This window comes from Takifugu rubripes, chromosome 11 (genome assembly GCF_901000725.2).
Source record: "Takifugu rubripes chromosome 11, fTakRub1.2, whole genome shotgun sequence".
NCBI classification, from domain to species: Eukaryota; Metazoa; Chordata; class Actinopteri; order Tetraodontiformes; family Tetraodontidae; genus Takifugu; species Takifugu rubripes.
The window spans coordinates 12,207,712-12,228,146 of NC_042295.1; the positions used below are offsets into that span (position 1 = coordinate 12,207,712).

Consider the following 20,435-nt stretch of genomic DNA (forward strand, 5'->3'; position numbering starts at 1 on the left):
TTAGGTTTTATCAGCTCGTTTTACATTTTCTCCACAAATGCTCCTGTTGAGGGCCCATGAAGGCTGAAATTGAAAACTTGCTTGAAGCAATGGATCCAAAAGGAATCTATTTGTAGGACTTGTAAATAGGACTTGCTGTCCTATTTAGAGACATTTTAATGAAAAGAGAAATAACACTGTGTAATGCAACCCCATGCATACAGCATAGCATCTAGCTAGCACTGGCTAATGAACCTATTTTTTAATTTTTATTTTTTTAAATTAACTATTGATTTTGTGAGTATATGCCGAATTTTTGCTTTCTAAAAACATATTTTAAAAGGACACCGGTTACTATTCTTTCTTAAATGCTGTTTTAGTTCGAGGGCATTCTGGCTTGAGTTTAATTGTAGCTTCAGGGTGGATCTTTAAGAGGTCGAGTGCGTCACTAAATACAGACGCAGGAAACAGTAGCCAGAAAAGGAAAAAACACAAAATTAAAAGGTCCTGGATCGTTCTCACTGGGAGGACAAACATCACTTTCAGGACATTGGAAAAACACAAGAATATATGATCATTTAAAAATCAAATTGGATATTAATAAACCGATGACATGTTGATCTCCCGGAACCAAAAAGGTTATTTGTTTTTTCCGAAAGTATTTTGATTTGGACGTTTGTGTAGCCGCTTGGTGAAGTACAGCGCCACCTGGTGGATCATTTACCAGCCTGAAAATATAAACGTCACAGCAGTTAAACCTGCCAACGTGGGAGCTGTCTAACCATACCCGGCAATAATTTTTATTATGCGTTTTTATTTTTAGATTTCAGAATAAATCTTCAGACCGAGAAGAAATCAAACACTTTAAGAAAAACGACCTTTATTGAAGACATTCTTGAATGTCGACAGCTGCATTTGATATTAGAGTGGTATTCAAAGAATAAAAAGACATTGGGACATCACATAAAAAAATATTTTTCAACATAATAGAAAACAAAATGCACTACCAACTCAGAAATCTCATTTTTGAGTTGTAACACCTAAAGACAAATTACTTCCATACTGATTTTTCAGTCCTAAATTGGTACATAATTATATGGCGAGGATAAAGAACTACCACTAGAAAAATCTCAAACTTAAGATATGTAGTGTTAACTTTACAAAAAAAGAGAATAACACTGTACATCTTAAAAACATTAAATATACACATGTTCTCGTTTAGTCTTACTTCGGTTTCAAGATGGTGAATTGAGTATATTAGGGTTATATGGCATAAACAAAACTTCCGGTTCCAACTCCTTTACAGTTTACTCATCATCCTCGTCGTCATCGTCTTCCTCCTCCTCTTCATCGTCTTCCTCCTCATCGTCGTCTGCCGTGGCAGCTGATTCAGAGTCCACTTTGCCCTTCGTGCGGTACGCAACGATGTCCTGAGGATGACAGATGGGTGTTTTTTTGGTGCAAATAAAAAAAAGGATTATTTTTTCTGGCGTTTGGACGGCGTGTTATTACCTTGTCGTACTTCTCCTTCAGCTTGGCGGCCTTCTTCTCGTATGGCTGCTTTTCCTCTGCAGTTTTGCTGTTCCACATCTCGCCCAGTTTCTTGGCCGTGTCGCCAATTGTGAGTCCGGGATTCTCGCTCTTCACCTTGGGGCGTAATTCAGCGCAGAAGAGGAAGAATGCGGACCTGCAGGGGCCACACGTCAGGTATTTTATGCTGGGATGTAATTGTTGTGTTGCAAAAACACACTTTATAGTCATTATTTCAGACATACGGCGGTCTCTTCGGGGCATTGGGGTCCTTGAATCGCTTCTTCTTGTGGCCTTTCGGGGGCACGTAATTCTTCATTTCCCTCTCATAGCGCACCTTGTCTTGTTTTGCCATGTCTTCAAATTTGCCTTTCTCTTTTGGCGACATCGTCTAGTGGCGAGGGGGGAAATACAAGGAACCAGGGTTACGCAGTATAATTGGTAAATATGTAAAAATGTGCAGACAGCAACAGATTTTACCTTCCAGCGCTCTGAGCATTTCTTGGAAAACTCTGCGAAGTTCACAGAAGCATCTGGGTGTTTCTTCTTATGCTCCTCTCGGCATGTTTGCACAAAGTAGGCATATGAGGACATTTTGCCTCTGGGCTTCTTTGGATCCTTACCCATCTTGTACTACTAAAACAGGAGAAAGGGAATTGTGCAATCTCAGGCGAATGCTTTGCATTCACATTGCTAATAGCCGTACTTTTTGCCATCCGTGTCTTTGTCAGTTGCATCTATTGTTTAAAATCGGGTGGTGGGGGTAGTGATTGATAATTCACTGTACAAAGCAACATGATGCTCTTGTATAATACTCCCCAGCAGATGACTCTTACTTCTTGAAACTGCACTTCCACTTATTCACTTTGGAGCAGCAACATTCCAGAAAACAAATAAACCCCGTTCGATTTATCCTGGTCATATTTGCCTCCAAATGTAATGCATGGGGGGGGGGGGGGGGGGGGGGTTCTGCTTGTATTAAAGCTACATGCATATATTAGCATTAGCCTCCATCGTCGGATAGTCCGCTAACAGTTAGCCAGTATGGCTCCTTTTTGCTTTGTGTCCCCTTCATTTAGCAGAGACGTGCTAGCCAGTTCTAGCTAGCCGGCACGCCACGGTTGTCTTTTCGTGGTGACGATTATTAAAATGGCTGATTAGACTGCTAACAAAGGGAGGTCGGACGCGCACACCAGTGGCTTTTAACGGCCTCCTGTGCGTTAATAAAAGCCCGCCTGGTTGCGTTTCGGTTTTACGGTGTAGATGGAAGAGACGCGGTCAGCCCCCGCGTCGCTCCGCCGGGTCAAGCGCACAAAGTTGTCAGTTCGCAGCCCCACTCTCACCTTCTAGCCGCTAACGTTAGCTTTGATGACAGCAACATGGCCAGTCGAGGCTCCCACCATTGTCGGATTAACGCAGCAGCTTTAAACAGATGCCTCTGCGGGAACCGAGAGCTGGATTTAATTCCAGGCCGCTGCTTTTCAGCGATCGGGAATCGCTTAACGGAGTGAGCGGCGTTAAATGTCAGCAGAACCATTATGGTGTTAACGTCCTACCGCGCAGTCACGCCACCAAACAAGCGCAAACACGCGTAAAACCACTGCTCCCGATAAAGCAGCTTTTTCGTGCACGGTCGGTGCGCAACAGCCGCCCGGAGAGCGCGCTGCTGTGATGGATGCTTACCTCTACAACGCTACAAAAGGCCGGTTCTACGTCGGTGCGTCTCAAACAATGGGACGAGGAGCGCCGTCGGTGCGCGCTCTTTAGGCTATGAGGGTCCCTCCGTGTTTACCCCAGCGGTGGGCTCCGGCTGGCGGACATTGGCTGCCGGCGGCTCCTTGGAGGATCTAATTGGATATTGCGGGCCTCAGTCACGCTGGTTGTGCAGTTGGTTGTCCGAAAAGATTGTACGGGTGGATGGCGCTAAAATTGAATCGAGGGGAGAGGATGAAGAGAGGGCGATGAAGAGCTAAATGCTGCAGGGAGAACGCTGAAAGAGTGTGACGGAAAGATTTCAAATTATCCACGCATGTGCGGGACAAATCGGGATTTATTTAGAATTGCGGTATGTTGTTAGTGGGTGCAGGGATAGGATGCGAATGGAATGTGTGTCTTGAATAAATGTACCGTATTTAACCAGCTTTTTTTGGTAATTATTATAATTCCTTTCAGTTGAAATCATGAATATTTATAAAAAATGCACATTTTGCTAAAATATACAACAACGTATTAAAATAGATATTTATAGAACACAGTGGACTGGCAGCACTTTATGCATATTTCATAATTCTTTCATAACGCTTCTGCAGCTCACAAAATCCATCAAATCCCAGAATAAAAACTGCTTGCATGAGAGGAAGGTCTGTGTATTTGTATGCGTAATTGAAAACAGCTTGTTTATGAATCAATTTTACATGTATTGCACATTTGTGGTGCAATTAGCTGCATGAACAGCAAAATTTCATTAAGTAAATATGTTCATGTTTATTTGCTGAAACAAAACGTCCTCTTAAACGTTTACTTTTATAATTGTGGGCTCCAAAGTCAGATTTACTATTTCATTTGCTGTCAATGTAATTGAATCTTGTAAATAAGCTCTTTTCTTCTACTCCTAAAACACCTGCAGTTTATCAGATTTGAACAGTGTCACTTTCTCCTGCAGCTCACTCATTAGTTTGAAAACCAGACTCGCATCTAAGAGATTTTAATGAAGTTAAAATATTCTGTTAAACACTGACAGTCATTTCCTCTGAGATCATTATCTAGCATATTATTTTGTCTGAAACTCCAGAAGGGTCTCCCACTCTTCTCCCACTCTCCTGTCTTTAATCAAGGTTTTTTCCTGAAAACCTAAATCTTTTCAGGTTTACGTATGTGCCACTTTATATTTGCTCCAGCGCTCTGCTCCACTCCGCTGTGGAAGTTTGGGACCTCACAGTCAACCTGCTTCCTCCCAGTCTGTCATGATGGGATGGTGAAGCAAATAGCTCCGACTGCCTCAACCAGTCCAATCGGTGTGAGGAGGCCGATAAACTGCACCGACACAGATGAGCAGGCTGCTTCCAGGATGTTTCCAGGCTGCTTCAAGGCAGGTTCCAGGCTGCTTCCAGGATGTTTCCAGTTTGCTTCCAGGATGTTTCCAGTCTGCTTCCAGGTTGTTTCAAGGCTGCTTCCAGGCTTCTTCCATAATGTTTCCAGGTTGCTTCCAGGCTGCTGCCAGGCTGTTTCCAGGCAAACACTTGTGTTAAACACAAGGTTTAATGACACAAGCCACAATTTATGATTTCTGGTGACATCATAAAGTAAATGACACTGTGAGTGTGCCGTAAATCCCCTGAAATAACTAATCTTCATGTGTCATTTTTATGAGCAACCTGGGTGTTGTTTTGTTTATGTTTATTCTTTCTGGCTGTTCTTCAGACTTCATTTCATTATTTTTTCTGTGTTGTGGAAGTCTGGGATAACATCGTAGAATTAATAAGATAATAAAAAAGTGATTGAAAGCTGCAGCTACCTGTTTTACTGTAAACAAATAAAAGTTTTTACTGTCTGTATCTCGGTTGCCACGGGAGCACCTGCCCAGCTCAGGTGTGCTGCTGGTGTCAGGTGGAGCGTCGGTAGTCAGACGCACTGAAATCTGATTCATAGCTCAGCCTGTGAGACCGTCCAGCACCAGCATGCCTTCTGGAATGAAGGGCCGCTCTTCTTCAGCTTCGGGGAGGTTGGAACACCAGTCGGGGTCCAGGTAAAGTGTTTCTCAGTCCTCAGTTTATCAAATACGGAAAGAGCTGTTGTCACGGTGACTGTGTTGCTGTCTTTCCGCTGGATGAAGCAGATGTTTGTGGTTTCATTTGTCTCTTCCTCTTGTGCACCATTTGGTCACATTTCCACACCCTGACAACATTTAAAAACAGCATATATCCGGGCTAAATTCACCTTCATCCCTTCAGCATCCTCTCTGAGCTGGGCCGGAACTGGTCTGGGACTGGTCCAGGTGGTCGAGGTCAAAAGGTCATGCCAGAGTGGCTGGTCCGAGAGTTGCTTAAACGAGACAAGAGACGGCACTCAATCACGCTGGGAGATGAGCTTCAGGTCATCAGGCAACAAAGGCAACATGTTGCCGAGTCTGTCCGCAGCTTCCAGGTAGTTTTGAAAACATCGCAGTACCGCTTGATTCCTCAAGAGGTCACTAGATCGCCGCCTTTCAGGTCAATCAGCTCTCTCCAGAGTGAATTATTGTACTGTCATCTTAAAATGCCCCCATAAATTAATCTGAAGATCGATTCATTTGTGACCAAGCAGTGCAGAACGTTGTATCCCTGAGCGGGAGGCCCCAGCCAAAGGAGAGCAAACACAGCTGAGGAGGCAACAATTTCAAAGCAGGCCTTTGTGTTTTCCTCCATGGCTGCAGTCCTGCAGGATTGTCGTCCCTGCAGCAACATCTCCATCACATATAAACCCTCTCCTGCTGTCAGGAGTGATGGAATGATCCAATATCAGGCACACTTGGAGAAGTTCTCTCCTGATCATCTCTCCTGATTCAGCAGGACCTCTGCGTTAGGAGACCCCGGTCTTCGCTTACATCCTGAAGCAATTAAGTTGTTATACATTAATGCAACAGAACAGCAGGACACGTGCAGCAGGGAAACCATGGAAACATGTCAGATCTGACCTGTAATTAGCACGGTTGTTGGTGGCGACCCTTCGATTGGGCTTTAATAACTGATCTTTACTGTTAATCTGCTGTCTCTCTAACCTATTTTTAGCAGTTGGACTCTATCAGCTGTCTGGTGAGTGCATTCAACTGGAATTAAAAAAAAATGAAATCTGCCACAGGGCGGCTTTTTTCCCCCTTTTTTTTGCTGATAATTGCTCAAGACAATCATTTCTTTTCCTCGTCAGACCGAAGAGACAGTTGCGCTTGACAGCCTGCAGAAGCTGAAATCAGCCTTTGAGGTGCCGTATGAGAGAGCACAAAGAGGAATATTCATTCTTAGCAGATGCAATTGTGCTGTTCTCTTTTTTTAAGGAATCTCGATGCTCGAGACCCATTAACGTGACGGAATTTGGACAAATACTCAGGAGGTGTTTGGATCTACCTAAAATAGTGAGACAGTGACTTTCAATTGTTTGCTTTTTGTCTTTCTTGATCCTTTAGACCTGCATTCATCACATTCTTATTCTTCTTTGAATTTCACAGAAAAGTTCACAAATTCAGGGTTTATTTAAGAAGATTGACTGTTTGGGCAAAGGGAGGATTTCATGGGTGAGCTGCACTGCACAGTTGTTTCTCTTGGAGTGTAAAATCTATTGAATTCATCTTTCCAGACTTGTACGACGTCTTCTCAGGCTAATCTGGCTTTTTGTGATGAAGGGCGACCTGTGCGCATACATGCTGCAAGAGTCCAAAGCCCGGGAAGACACCGCGCGCCGCAGGAAGCAGACGGCCTTCGCTCTGCCGGCTACACTGCACGTGCTAGTTCACGGCGTTCCGGTCGTCGGCGTCCATCCCATCCATGACAGCACCGCGGTCACGGTGGGAGAGGACGGGGTCATTTGCTGTTGGAGCTCTGAACTGAAGCCACAGAAGACCAAAGATGCATTTGTAGGTTTTCAGAGTCAAAGAACAGCTTAAAACAAGCAGAAAATACACAAAAGTTAGCCTATGGGATGCCCTCATGCAGAAATAGTTATTCTGGGTTAACAAACGTTTGGTTTGTTTGCTTTGTTCAAACTTTTTAACCGAATATCAAATTCCTGCTGATGTCCCTGCAGGACGGAGGGTCATTAAACAGGAAGTCAAAGTGGGCGAGCTGCTGCACGCTGATGACAGAGTGCAACAAACTGATGATTGGAACAGGGTAAAAGAAGAAACATGTAATAAAGGGACAAAGTCTAAAATGCCTACCGGTAATTGTTTTAAATGTGCTTGCAGAGACAGAGAAATCCAGTTTTATGACCTGTCCACTCTGGACCCCTACTGTCAGATCAATGCGCTGGAAACAATACCTTTGACTTTAAGTCACAGGTGGGATGTCTTTTATTCTTTATTGTAATTTGTACTTTGAGCTGAAGAAGAACGCCAGCAGGTGACAGTTTGTGCGTTTTCTCTCAGCTGCCTCAGTCTTGATAAATATTGTATTCTGTACGGCGACGCCGAGGTAAAGAGAGCATCAAACAGAATCCTTCATTAAAATGCAGCTTAGTGAATCCAGCAGGTTTTTTTTTAAAATATGTAATTTTTTTTACCTTTCAGGGATGCGTGACTGTCATTTTAATTTCTTGCTTTGGAGACACCCTCAGGTACGCTTCTGCTTCCTTCCCTTGTAGATTATGATAAGAACCGGCGGCCTCGGGAGAACGCCATCAAACGGTTGACGCGCAGCTTTGCATTGAGAAAAGCTGAAGCAGTAAAAGCCAGAAGACCGCGCACTCCCGTCTGACCGTCTCTCCGCTTTCCCGCCTGATATTTACCTTCTATTGTTTCACAGATTATGGAACAAGCTCCCAAAGATCGCAGGTGTTCCCAGCGTTCCGATGGACAGAGCGGTGATTTCTCCCAACGTGACGTTTGTCAGATGGAAAGTTCATCAGGACTGGGTGACGCACGTGAGGAGTGATCTGCTTTTGCTGTCCGTGCTGCGACAATCCAGGCAGAACTAACCTTTGTCTCTTTAGGTCAAATATTACGCAGACTTTCAGGCGGTTGTCTCTTCATCCAATGAGGAGTCCTCCTCAGTTGTTTTAGGTAGTTTTTCTTTCCTAGTTTGCTCTTATCTCTCTTATTATTGTGATTAAAACATGTATTTAAGTCTCGCTCGCCCTCCGCAGGACGTGTGCTGCCTCTAACGGACCCGGAGCAGCGACTGACTGAGATCTGGGAGGCTTGTTACGGAGGGAAGATCAAAAAGGTTCAGCTGACCTGGACGCCGCAGCTGCGGGCGTCACATGACCAGACGGCATTCAGCATTAACAAAGGAGTCAAGACGTTTGACCTTTGCGGGAAGCACAGCTTGTTGGTCACCGGAGGCCTGGACAGTCTCGTGCGCATGTGGAACCCACATTTCTCAGGGTGGGGAATCGCACTAAATTCCTCAGGTTTGCCTTGAGCTCCCGGGAATGTCCAACGCTTTAATTTCCTTTTGCGTTCTCCAGGAAACCAGCTGGAATTATGAGAGGCCACCAGGCTCCCGTCAGCTACCTCTGCATCTCCTCCGAGGACAGTCAGATCTTCTCCGTCTCCGTGGACAACGCCGTGAAAGTGACCCCCTCCTCATTTTATAAATCAGTCCTTAATGTTATTAACTCACTGTTGCCCATGTGTGTCAAAGTCAATGCCTAGATTTATATTTAAACAGGAAATTAAAGAATTATGAGCCTTTACGCTCCCCAAATGCCTCCATTGTGGTTCACCTGTGCATGTTTCAGGTCTGGGACATTCAGGAGCAGCATTGCTTGCTAACGGTGGACTCCAAGGAAAGCGGGATCCGCGGTGACATAACCGCGTGCTCGTACTCCTCCTCCATGAAATCCCTTTATGTTGCCGCCGACAACATGGCTGTGCTCTCCCAGAAGACAAGGTCGGCGGCTGCGCCTCTGTGTTCTCTTCCTGAAAGAACCTTTCTCCTGTTCTCTGAATACATCTAAGAAAACCTCCCGATTGATCTATTTCTGTTCCCGTGTGATCATTTCCATAATAACCCGCCGCGGCGATCATTTTCACCGAGGTTTGCTCAAACCTCCGTTTTTCCGTCTCTTCTGAAAGGCCGCGCCGTCGCGGCCGACTCGTCTCTCACGAGGAGCCCGTGAAGTGCTGCGGCTACTGCGAGGAATTTCGTCAGGTTGTCAGCTGCAGCGAGGAATCGGTGCGTAACCCCTCCCCCTCCCCGACGAGACCCGCAATATCATTTCGGCTATTTAATTAACTCCAAATGAGCGCAGGTCGTCAGAGTCTGGGACTTTGACACCGGACGGCTGGTTTTTGAGTTTGGCAGCACGCATGCCATCACATGCATGACCTTTGACCTCTCGGGGAGAAGGTAGAGGCACAGCACAAAGGCTGCAGGTACATGTTGCTTTTGTTCAAACATCCAGTAAAGCTCACCTTTACAGGCTCATCACGGGCGGGAGGGATGGTTGTTTAAGGATCTGGAACTACAGCAACGGCCAGTGTCTAAAGACGTTAAAGAAAGGTGAGTTTTTCTGTTTAAGTACAGACCCATAAGATCCAGAGTTGATGTCTGTGGTGCTTCCTGCAGAGGGCGAGTGCCGCGCCGTCCTTGACTGCATCTTTCTGAGAGTTCACAGTAACTTGTGAGTAAGGGGGGGGGGGGGGGGGGGTTCTTTTTTTGCAGGGTTTAAATCCGAACTCACACTAACTTTTTGAGTTTGCTTCCCCAAAGCTACGTGATGTCAGTCGGGCAGGACCGCAATGTCAGCATTTATTCAGTGAGTACAAAAGCAGAGACATTTATTGTTGGCCGAGCTTCAAAAAGTCCTTCGCTCAACTTCTGTTGTGTTCTTTTATGTTGCTGTTTCAAGCTAAAATTGCTCGAAAATTTGAAAAGAAGGGAAAAAAAGATTTCAGCTGCATAAATGTTTCTTTTTTGCTTGGCGCGGAGTGTTTATGAAAGGTTACCTTCTGCCTTTTGAATTCTCAGGACGTCCCCGCAGACTTCCACCATGTCCAGAAGCCGAAGCCTTCATGGCAGGACGATCAGGTGAAACATGAACCAATAAAACAAACCGCTGTGAAGAAACAACAGAAGGCCACTGACCTGGAAGCTTAAATCCCTCATAAATCATTCCTGTCTACGCCGGTAGAAGCGTTCAGCCTTTAAAGAATTCCGGCCTCTTTTTTTAACACGATTATTTCAAATAAATGAAAATCATTGGAGGAGAGCAGAGTGCATTATGCAAGAGGGAGATCTGGCCAGTTTCCAGCCGCTGCCTGAGCTGATGGTGCAGATAAGCCTCGCCTGCTGGTTTGTGCATTCATTTTATATGCAGACACACAGGACTCGCTTTGGCCCTTCACTCCTTTGTATTCTTTTACTGGCAGGCTTTTAAAGCTCGGGGAAGAAAAGCATCTGGGCTTTTTAACCCACTGCGTAGCATCGTCTTCAGTCCGGAAAATCCTCCCGTCCGCTTCATTCCAGTTATTATTTAACCCATTTTCTCTTAATTTGCGGTTGTTCAAACACAAAGATTGGATTTCAGCAAACTGGTTTTGAAAACAGCTCTCACGTGGAGAGGTCAAAGGTCATAAAACTCAGCAGGATTCGTATTCGAAAGCCCGACACGCCTCGTTTCACATCCCATCACCATCTTAAGGTAAAAATTCCTAGTATAGTAATTAATGCGCCCTCATACCCAGCCTGGAGAAATGTATTGCACTTTCAGCATGTGACCTTATCTGGGAAAATCGATCATCAGACAGCGCCGCAGTCTCCCCACTGCGCCTTCTCTCTCCGACGGGCTCTCTCCTTCCCACCAACGTCGAGGATCTGAGGGCACAAGTGGCGCTCGGGGTGTTTCCTTTCATGTCTTTCATGGCAGCTGGTGGCTCCGTTCACTAAAGAGGCCCATTAAGCAGGAAGATTGAAAACAGTAGGAAAAAGACCCATTTGATTATCTCCAGAGACCCCTATTGGAGCTTTTTTATGGAGGAGATGGATGGCTTATTGCTCTCTGAGCCCCAGGTTCGCTCAGATTCTTTGTTGTTTTTCTTCTTGCGGATTGTTTTGGGACTCATAAACCATTTAAAAATGGCCACATACAGTTGAATATTTCTCTCTGCACTAAGTGGCAATCAAGTTAAAACCTTACAAACCCATCTGGAGTCACAAATGGCATTTTTTCCTTCAGGGTGTACGCAGTTTCGCACCGGCAGCGGCGCTCTGAGCAAAATTGCTGTTGAGCACAATAAATAAGATAAATTGCTTTGAATCTGTGTGAAGCACCATGGCAGCAGTCATTTTTGGCTTCGCTGCTTACTCAGGAGTTTGACGTCAATATTAAAAAAAGTGTTGCCCTCTTCTGAAATACTGCAAGCAAACAATGGTTTAATGACTTCTACTTAAATGAGCTCAGCCCTGTCTGACAGACCAATGCTAAGGTTCAACCGGTTAGCTTAAATAGCTAAAATGACGCTCAACACTCAAGTCCTTTTTTGATCATGCAGTATGTAACCGCGTCTCTTCTCAGAAGAAGGGACATAAGGAGGAAATTCTTTGCGTGGCTCACTGCCCCCCGTCCCTCCTGGCCACCGGCAGCTGTGATGGCGAGGTCATCGTGTGGGACGTGGTTTCTGGGCGTATGCAGTGTCGCTTCACCAGCCCTCCACCAGATGAGCAGCAACACACTGATGGTGATGTCAGCCCTTGAAAGTTAGCTACAGGTCTTTGGCTTGTTGTGCGATTAGCTCATTCACTCTTATTATTTCTTTATTTATTGTGGATGAACAGGAATTGACGCAAGTGTCACGAGCGCCATATTCCTAAAGAGCAGCGAGCTGCAGCAGTTCTCCATGGCGACGGCTCTTGTGACGTCTGGGGCCATGGGTTAGTGTGAGGTGGAGAGAATCTTTTACTATCATGGATGATTTCCACAGAATGCTTGATTCTACTCTCTTTTAAAGGTTACATTAACCTGTGGAGTGTGCACAGTGGAGGAGAACACGTGGGCGCTCTCAAAGCTGTGAGCTAAAGAAAATCCATTCTTGTTTCCCTCCCGTTCACATGAAGAACACTTTAAAATGTCTGAAAACGCCCCACTGTCCCGTCCGTTTCTTTGATTAGACGCAAATCTGATGCAGCTTTTTGCTTTCTAATGAGTTAGAGGATTAAATGACCGTTTGTTGCTTGTTTTCTTTCCTTTTTACAGTCTAGGACTCAAGGAAAGATTACAAAACTGGCCAAAACAGAGAAGACCTCCCGATTGTACGCTGCTGATCAGATGGGATACATCTACATTCATGACATTAAGAAATTTGCCCCCAGTCAAAAGTCACAGAAAGGTAAGTTTCTGCAGGTTTGGAGTTTTAAAATGAAAGAAAAGGTGTTTGTTTGAAGTGATTGAAGTGTTTTTTTTTATATAGACTCAGCAGAAAACTTTTGGCGTGCTCACACCAGCAGGGTAACGGGGTACGTCACGTACACATCACACCAAAAAAGTAGGATTTTTCTATTTCCTCATTTATTTTTACCTTTTCAAAGGGTACGGGGGGGCGGGGTTCTAAAGAGGATAGATCAGTAGAGCTGAAATGTTGGTTGCTGGGCTGCTCCGTTGATTGAGGGCGCTCCTGCCAGGAACGCTGTCCTTCATCTCTTCATTCCCATCCAGCCTGCAGGTTGTTGCCGATGATCAAGTGGTGCTCACCTCATCCACCGACTGCAGCGTGCGCCTCTGGAGCGACCGCGGAGAATTTATAGGTGAATGTCAGGTTCATCCTTTTGATCTATATGAAATCAACATTAGCCGCCATTTGCCTCGTCACCTGTCGAGCGCAGAGCCTGAAACCTTTGAAAAGAATGCTTTGCAATATTCCAGGCTGCTTTAATGATAGCAGGAATCTTCTTTCTCTGCCAGGACTCCCCTCCTGGCATCTGATTCAGACTCATTAAACACTCCAGCCTGTCTCTCAGCCATCATCCAGCTGCACAACATGTCAACCACATTTATCAACACGAGCATTTCAGTATAAAAGGTTGTGCCGGGTGAATCTCAGCAAAAGAGCTCAGTCAATAAATAGTCTTGAATATTTGGTGTCTATTTTTCATTCGGCTCATGTGTTTGATAGAGAAAGCATAAAAAGTTCACTCCTACACATGCTGGATCACCTACAGCGGGTTAATAAAAAGATCATTAAACCCCCTGAAATAAGGATTGCTTCACCCTGATTCCTCATATGTTGAGCAATAAAGATGAAATTCCTCTGTGGCTCTGCAGGAAGTGGCTGCAGCACCGCTGCAGAGGAGTGACTTCCAATGGAGTCCGACGTTGTGACATTTTAATAAGACGCGGTGTCACGTCCCCTCAGCGCAATTTGGCAAAAGATTAAAACGAAGAATTTGGTCTTGGTTGGCAGGGACCTTTGGGCAGAATGAGATCTGGAGCACCCGCCTGTCCTCTTCCTGGAAGCATCCTGCCGTTCCCTATGAGGTCCTGATTGATCCTCCGAGCGTGCCGAATCCGAAGATTTTGAATATGGAGACAAATGCAAATAATTCTGGAGAGACTCATCACAGAGGAGGCGTAAAGGTTAGCTGGTTGTGAGGCCTTGAGTTTCCAGATGCTGAACTAAATCGTTCCTGTGGTATATTTGCAGGCGCAGATGCTCAGTTAGTGTTGATGTTCTCCAACTCCATGAACCAGCGGGTGAGTCAGATCCTCCACAGCAGCACCACGAATCTGCAGACACAAAGTGCGACACCAGACTGGGCTGAAAACACCACAGAGTTACATTCAGGGCCGCTGAATCTGTCCTGCATTCCAGGCTCTGCCAGGCTAACAGGTTATCGACCTCTGCTTCTCTCTGCTTTTCGATACTTGAGATTCACCAAACACCAGAAGTCTCGTCCGTATTGATTCGTCCCAGGAACTCTGAAGAAGTGAAGTCAGCCGACAAAGTTGAAACCGTATCGATCACCGTGGGGAATCTGGGTCAATGCAGCATCCACGGTGATAAAGAACTGGGAAAATGACTTATACGAGATAACACCATCTGCACCCATCTGGCCTTTTTTAATACCAAACAACAGATAATCCAATCGGACAAATCTGAACCTGGAAGGGATTTTTCAGGCAAAAAAACCCCAACGGAATAACCTGCGTTGCAAAGCTGAATCACAAAATTACTGTGATTTGCATTCTGTACATCGTGGGCTCAGCGAAATAAACACAGCCTGTTTTGACCATAAGAAGAGATATGGCTTTTCTTTAGGTGGAATGACAACGTGCAAGTGCGAGAATGACCCGTGGAAGGAGATGTGATGAATATTTTCACAGTCCCTGAAGGGAATAGATAAACAGAATAAAATACACTCAATTCAGCAGCTCGCAGCAGCTATTAGCGCCGTACCCAGGGTAATTATCCAGACACACTCCAAGAGCAGCACCTGTAAATTATTTACAGATCACCTTTAGCAAAATAAGTGAAGGCAGAAGAAAGATAGTCCACAAATACCACAAAATTGTGTTCACCCAGATCACCTAAAAGAAACAAATACCAGAGGGTTTAATTGGAAATCTACGCAGGGATGTTAAAACCACAGAGCAGCAGGCTGCCAGCGAAGTGGCAGAGACATGCCAGCAGCCTGGAGTCAGTCAGTAAACCTGAGTCTGCCTTATATATATAAATCTTCTTGATTTCTACCTTTAGAAAGAAAGACAGTGTTGGCAAGGGTAGTGTAAGACATCAGTTATAGCCTGCAGCTGTGACATTTATGGATCTGAGCACAAATCTCACACCAGCAGTTCAATTCTTTTGTTTTCTATAACTTATATTGTGCAGAGGTGTTTTCAACAAATGACAGTTTTTGCTGTGTCCTGTATTGTGGCGTTCGACTTTTATTTTGCATTCTCTATATTTCTATGGAACCACTAATATTTTACCATGGGTGTCGTTCTATACAGTAAACAACCCCTGGGGTTTCTAATATGACCTCAAAGCTGCTCACTCGCCCCCTCTGGGTGTAGTTTATTTGTTTATTTGATATTTATTCTAGGTAAACTCCGGCAATACAAATGCATCTTTACCAGTAATTCTTTATCTTTAAGATACCACAAGCACAGGAATGATCAAAAGCATTTCCTCCATTTAAAAATGAAGAATTAAATTAGATTTTAAGTAACTTAGATGTTGGCTGCAAGCTTTCTTTATACATTATTATCAATATTAGTTGCAATAATAATAATAACAATAATAATAATACAATTTTCCTTTTTTTCGCCTTCCTACTTCCCAATCCGGCCCGCAGAGGGCGCCCGTGCGCCTCACAGCTGCGGATGCCTCCTCTCGGGGCTGGAACCCACTCCCCGTTCACTGACAATCTGAAGGAAGGGGAAGCCCTGTTGTGTGTTTTCCTCAACATTGTCAGAAAGCTCATGCTCTGCGAGCTCTCCGCGCCACCCTGACCGCTGGCTGGAGTCTCAGGATGCTGTCGGACAGACGTCTCCTCGGCGCTAAAGTGGCAGGCTGCTGGATTCTGCTCTCGCTGCGTAAGTACGCGCCTGACTTGGATCTTCCTGTGAGGGCAGCTGCGCGGAACAGTAAACAGTTTGTGCTGCTTTGCTGCGCTCGCTTCTGTGTTTGAGAAGAAGCGCAAAAAGCCGGTTCAAGCGCAGAAAGGCGAGCTGTTTCTCCCCCTAAAAAGTGCTGCAGAAGTGCGCAGCAGCGACACGCTTCAACTTCCTGAAGAGTTGAAACGCGACGTGTGCGGGTTCTTTGCTGACGTGGGAATTGGTGCAATTTAAAAACCGCAACTTTGCGTGGCAATAAGTCGTTGAATGAAGACTTGCATGCGTTCCTCGTTGGGAATTAAAGCGGCATTTCTATCGGGTATGTTCCCTTCCCGAAGAAGCGAGTCTTCCAACGCGCACGTCAACGTTGCAGTCGGTGCCCCGGGGTGAACGCACCCCAGGCTGCCGGAGGTGAACGCAGCCCGGGCTCAGAAGAGCCCCGGGGGTCCCCCCCCCTCCCTTTTCCTACACCTGCACTGAGATTTAGGCAATAAAATAATCCAAACATAGGCGAAAAACCTCCAGATATTCACACATTTGTGAAATCTGTTGCAGATTATTGCAAAAAAGGGAAAAAAAGCTAAAGCTAAACAGTGCCCAGGACTTAAACTGCACAAGAAAGTCAGACTCAAATTGCTGTTCATGCTGCATAAAAGAGCAGAATGTGACTTGTTCACGTTTAAGACCTTGAGAAACAGGTCAGAGGTTATCTTTGATCCGTAATGCTGCACTAAATTATCCTTAGTCCTCTAATTTGCATGTTAATTGAATTGACCTCAGAACAGTTTTAGTCTGCTGGATTAAACGGACCTGCGCTGATGTGGTTTGATGAATTCAGTCACCTCAGAATCACGGTTAAAGTCTACCAGCAACAGCGGAGTCCGAGTGTGCCGCCGCCCCGGTCCTGATCCATGAACAAGTTGTGGCATTTGCCGTTGAGTGGAACACGTTAAGTTGTTATTCGGAGGCTGGCGTGACAACCCGTCTACGGCTCCTCTATGTAATATTCATGGACCTCACATCAAGGTGACGCTGAGGTCCAGAGCTTGTCCACCTAGGTAAAGACAGGCCACCACTGCCGCTGGGTTTCAGTGGAGATCTCTGTGAGAGTCCTTCAAACAAGCTCCCAAGCTCAAGGGAGGTGTGTGTGTGTATGTATGTGTGTGTGTGTATTTTGTGGGGGGAGGGGGTGGTGGCTGGAACAGTTGGTGGAATGACAAGCAGCAGATCCAGGCTCAGGATTGTGGCTGCAGCCCTGTTTGAGGGGCCCATTTCAGCTCAGCCATCAAATTGTGAAAGTTTTGGTTGCATTGTTTCAACTCAATTCCCGTTTTAGAGCAGAGGAACCTTTTCCACAGCTCTGAGAACTGTTCTTCCTGCTTCCTACTCTTCCCGCTGTGTTCAGAGGGACAATAAAAAGATGCGAGCTTCTGGATGGTGGTAGATACGTTTATGGTCCGTAAGTCTATTATAGAGCTCCTAAAGACAATTACAGCCACCACACTGAGCTCTAATTCTCAACCCATGGATAGAGCTAAGTGCTTCTTCTGTACCTAATGCTTAGCAGCATATAAGTAAAACTTATTCTGACTTTTATTAGCACAAATTAAGGTTGTCAGGGAACCTTTTGAGCCTCTACAGTTGCTCCATTGTTGCCTGGGGCGCCCCCTCGTGGCCACTCTTACGGTGTCGTTTCAAGTACTCTGTACAAGAGAAATGTAAATATGTCTGTATGTAATTTGTAAGTAATTACATCCGTCTTTGTTAGATAACATGAGAGCGTGGCTTTGCCTGGGCTCAAGGATGTCTAAACAAAAGCCATAGATGGTTGCTGATGGCCGGAATGAAAAGGTTAAATGACACAATGCCAGACGAAGCCGTGCTTCCTGCAGAGCTGTTTTTATAAAATACAAATGAGTTACATTATTACATCTCTATGAGGAGAAGAGTGCGCCATCTGCGCCTCTTCTTTCAGGAACTTCTTTATTTATGATGCTGTTTACTGCCTCTGTTCATGTAATGTTATATATTTTTCATTTCTTTCAATTAGAGAAAAGGCAGGAGACCTTGTTAGGGATTGTTTTCCCCTCCCAAAAGGCTGGTTATTATTCCAGATAAAGAGTGAAATATGTTACTGCGTCTTCAACACACATCTGTGTGATGTCATTTTGAGTTTGGGGGGAAAACTTTGGAAACACAATAGCCTCATCATGACGACCCATCTGACCTCTACATTTGGTAGTGTATACACGCACACACAAGCGCACATGAACAGCCCAGTAGCTGCAGCTAGCCAAGCTGGGTAGAATCTGGTCTTTGTTTATGCCTCCGTAGGTGTAGCCAGCGAAAAAACCTTCATCTAATATGTATGAACCAACCCAAATGACCTCCATGTTAAATTTTAACAAACCTTAATAGCAGCGGCTCGGCACCATGGCAATTTGCTGCTCGCCGTTTCATTTAGATGGAGAATTGTTAAGGTAACTTTTTAGCTTTTATGAGACTAAATAACATTGATCGTGATCACATCTGCATTGTGGTCTCTTTGATAGTCTTTTTGCTGAGGCCGTCATTTAAGTTGAATAATCACATGTGGACAGCGAGATTACCGGACCGCTGAAAATAGATGTTAATAAACCAAGGAAAAAAGCTGCTCGGCTGTCATTTTTAAAAGCTGTCTTCATCCTATGTTTACCTGTCGTCTTCCTTCACCCACCTCTGCCTGTTAAACTCAGGATGAAATATAAAACCCCAACAGGCTGCTACTTAATTGCAGTGCTGTGTTTGCATCAAAGTATATTATAGCAAATGGTGGGAAAAAAAAGAAAGAAAAAGGAATTCAGTTATTTCACTTAACATGACAAGTTAAATTACAGTAGGGAAAAAAACATTGAAGCAGCTCTGCATTTATTGAGCTTCACTTGTACAGCAGAGCACCAGCATCAAGGCCGGAAACAAAGGAAAAGAGCTGAATAACTCCTACTTATTCCTGGCCAAATGTGAGACATGGTGTGATGATCAATGGGAGATGACGCATGTTACTTTGGACGCCACAGTAATTCATGGGGAACGGGAGATGAGATAGTAATTCAGAGTATTTGTGAGTTTTTACAGCGTCTATTAGCCTCGTTTACGCCACACCTGATCGAAGCAGACGTGTGGAATCAGACGGCGACGGTGTGATTTAGGGGCTTGTTGAAGATTCAGCTCTTGCGTGTCGCTCGGAGCTTTCTGCTGATGAAACCAGTGGCTTGGGAACGAGCAAAATCAGGGTCGGAGAGATCGTGCTTGATTGCGGAGGCCGAGCAGGTGCTAAGACAGGGTTCCTCCCGTCAGCGGCGCCCTCCGCTCTCCTCCATCCTCCTCCTTCCTCTGCAAGTTGAGCAGATGTAGGGAAATGTGTCAGGGACTCAAACATATTCCTGCAGGAAGCTGCTTTCCCAGCCAAACGTTGCATCTTTAATGGCGACAGAAAGAGGGATGCAACACTTCCTCCTGCTCTCTCAGGATCAGACTTGATGTTTGCGACATGTACGAACGACTCTGGGCCGTTGAAGCTCATGCAAATATGCCAATAATTTAGTTGGTTTTTTTTAGGGGGGGGGGGGGCTGCTGATTAAAGATGAATACGCCACCAAACCGCATATCCCATTTTTGATTGTGACGCTGTTACTAGAGACGGAGGACAAATATCCCGTGTTTAGGGAGCAGCAGATAAAGAAGAAATAAAGCCAGGCGAGATTTATTTTTGGAAGTTTTGGAAACAAAGGATCCGTGTTTTCGTGTGGGGGGAAAAAGCTTGAGTGTCTACATGAGAGTTTGAAGGTATTTTAAACTTTAACGCGCAGATTCGTCTGAAATTCGTAATGATAATAAGGCACAATTTAATCAGCATGAACAACGGCTGCAGTGTGTGTTACAGCTGACCTGTTTCTGTTGGACTCGCACATGCAGAAGCACCCTGGCTGTGGTTCAGTGCATGTGTCTGTGTCTGTGGAGCTGTTTCATCATGTGTTTATCATTCAAATATACGCACTTTAGCGGATTTCTCTGCATAGTGCAAAAGATGGAACCTGAATGGAAACAAACTCGGTTCTCGGGTCTTCATTTTGCCTGAACCCAGCTGAAGTTGAAAACATGTGAAAAGAAAGCAATATTATTTGGTGCCGTCGTTACAGTTTCTCCATTTTTCATTTGGCCTTCATACCTTATAGATCATTTTTATTTTCTTTCCATCTTATTTTCTATATCAGCTGTCATTTTCTAACACGTGTCCCATGAAATCATTCTCAGCCTTTTTACATTTTTTAATAGCCATTTACTTCTCTTTTGGCTGATTGATCGCGCTCTTCTCCGATCTAAACTTTCATAAATCCGCCCGGTGACATTGTTCTGTTCTTTATGTATTGATCTGAAATAAGCGGGAATCTCGGCAAAGACTTTCTTACCTCAGAATCAATAGAAACGTGATTGGAGAGAAGGGTCTCCTGACTCTAATTAAAAACTTGGATGGATGAATAGCGCTCTCAGAAATCCAATATAATCGCCGCATGAAAGAGTTTGCTCCAGGTTTATCTTTTAAATATTTCATTACAGAACTTATGGGATCCCTTCAAAATCAAGCAGCCTGGATGGTGGCACAGAGAATTACTATTTCTACCTGGGGAGAATGAGAAATGAAGTGT

General features: G+C 44.9%; 3 protein-coding genes across 6 annotated transcripts in view; 2 read left to right on the forward strand and 1 right to left on the reverse strand.

Annotated features, from left to right (window-relative positions):
* Positions 1–842: 842 nt before the first annotated feature.
* On the reverse strand, positions 843–3,474 carry hmgb1b (high mobility group box 1b). Of its 2 annotated transcripts, none has more exons than XM_029844313.1 (5): positions 3,193–3,474; positions 1,990–2,142; positions 1,755–1,900; positions 1,492–1,666; positions 843–1,409 (listed from the first exon to the last, which is right to left on the reverse strand). In XM_029844313.1, the coding sequence occupies exons 2-5, from the start codon at positions 2,134–2,136 to the stop codon at positions 1,287–1,289; spliced, it is 591 nt and encodes a 196-aa protein (XP_029700173.1). In that variant the 5' UTR covers positions 2,137–2,142; positions 3,193–3,474; the 3' UTR covers positions 843–1,286. The 2 variants fall into 2 exon arrangements, with proteins under 2 accessions (XP_029700173.1, XP_003968619.1); XM_003968570.3 differs by having other exon boundaries at positions 1,990–2,145; positions 3,193–3,472.
* A 298-nt stretch (positions 3,475–3,772) lies between these two features.
* Positions 3,773–14,403, forward strand: wdr95 (WD40 repeat domain 95). Its single transcript, XM_029844296.1, has 32 exons — positions 3,773–5,254; positions 5,460–5,652; positions 6,276–6,299; positions 6,412–6,465; positions 6,539–6,616; positions 6,710–6,775; positions 6,884–7,114; positions 7,285–7,370; positions 7,445–7,537; positions 7,625–7,670; positions 7,766–7,812; positions 8,001–8,118; positions 8,188–8,257; positions 8,341–8,581; positions 8,665–8,770; positions 8,938–9,089; positions 9,275–9,374; positions 9,451–9,548; positions 9,622–9,701; positions 9,768–9,822; positions 9,912–9,957; positions 10,170–10,229; positions 10,717–10,842; positions 11,716–11,878; positions 11,976–12,071; positions 12,149–12,207; positions 12,394–12,526; positions 12,608–12,653; positions 12,853–12,941; positions 13,598–13,770; positions 13,838–13,887; positions 14,006–14,403. The coding sequence occupies exons 1-31, from the start codon at positions 5,187–5,189 to the stop codon at positions 13,853–13,855; spliced, it is 3,015 nt and encodes a 1,004-aa protein (XP_029700156.1). The 5' UTR covers positions 3,773–5,186; the 3' UTR covers positions 13,856–13,887; positions 14,006–14,403.
* Positions 14,404–15,498: 1,095 nt separating this feature from the next.
* b3glcta (beta 3-glucosyltransferase a) overlaps positions 15,499–20,435 on the forward strand; it is a 31,269-nt gene continuing 26,332 nt past the window's right edge. The window contains exon 1 of one of the 3 annotated variants that reach the window (XM_029844304.1): positions 15,499–15,729. In XM_029844304.1, the coding sequence (XP_029700164.1) occupies positions 15,666–15,729 (64 nt within the window). In that variant the 5' untranslated portion in view covers positions 15,499–15,665. The remainder of the gene's footprint in view (positions 15,730–20,435) is intronic. The other 2 variants (XM_011608580.2, XM_029844305.1) reach the window with 2 other exon arrangements.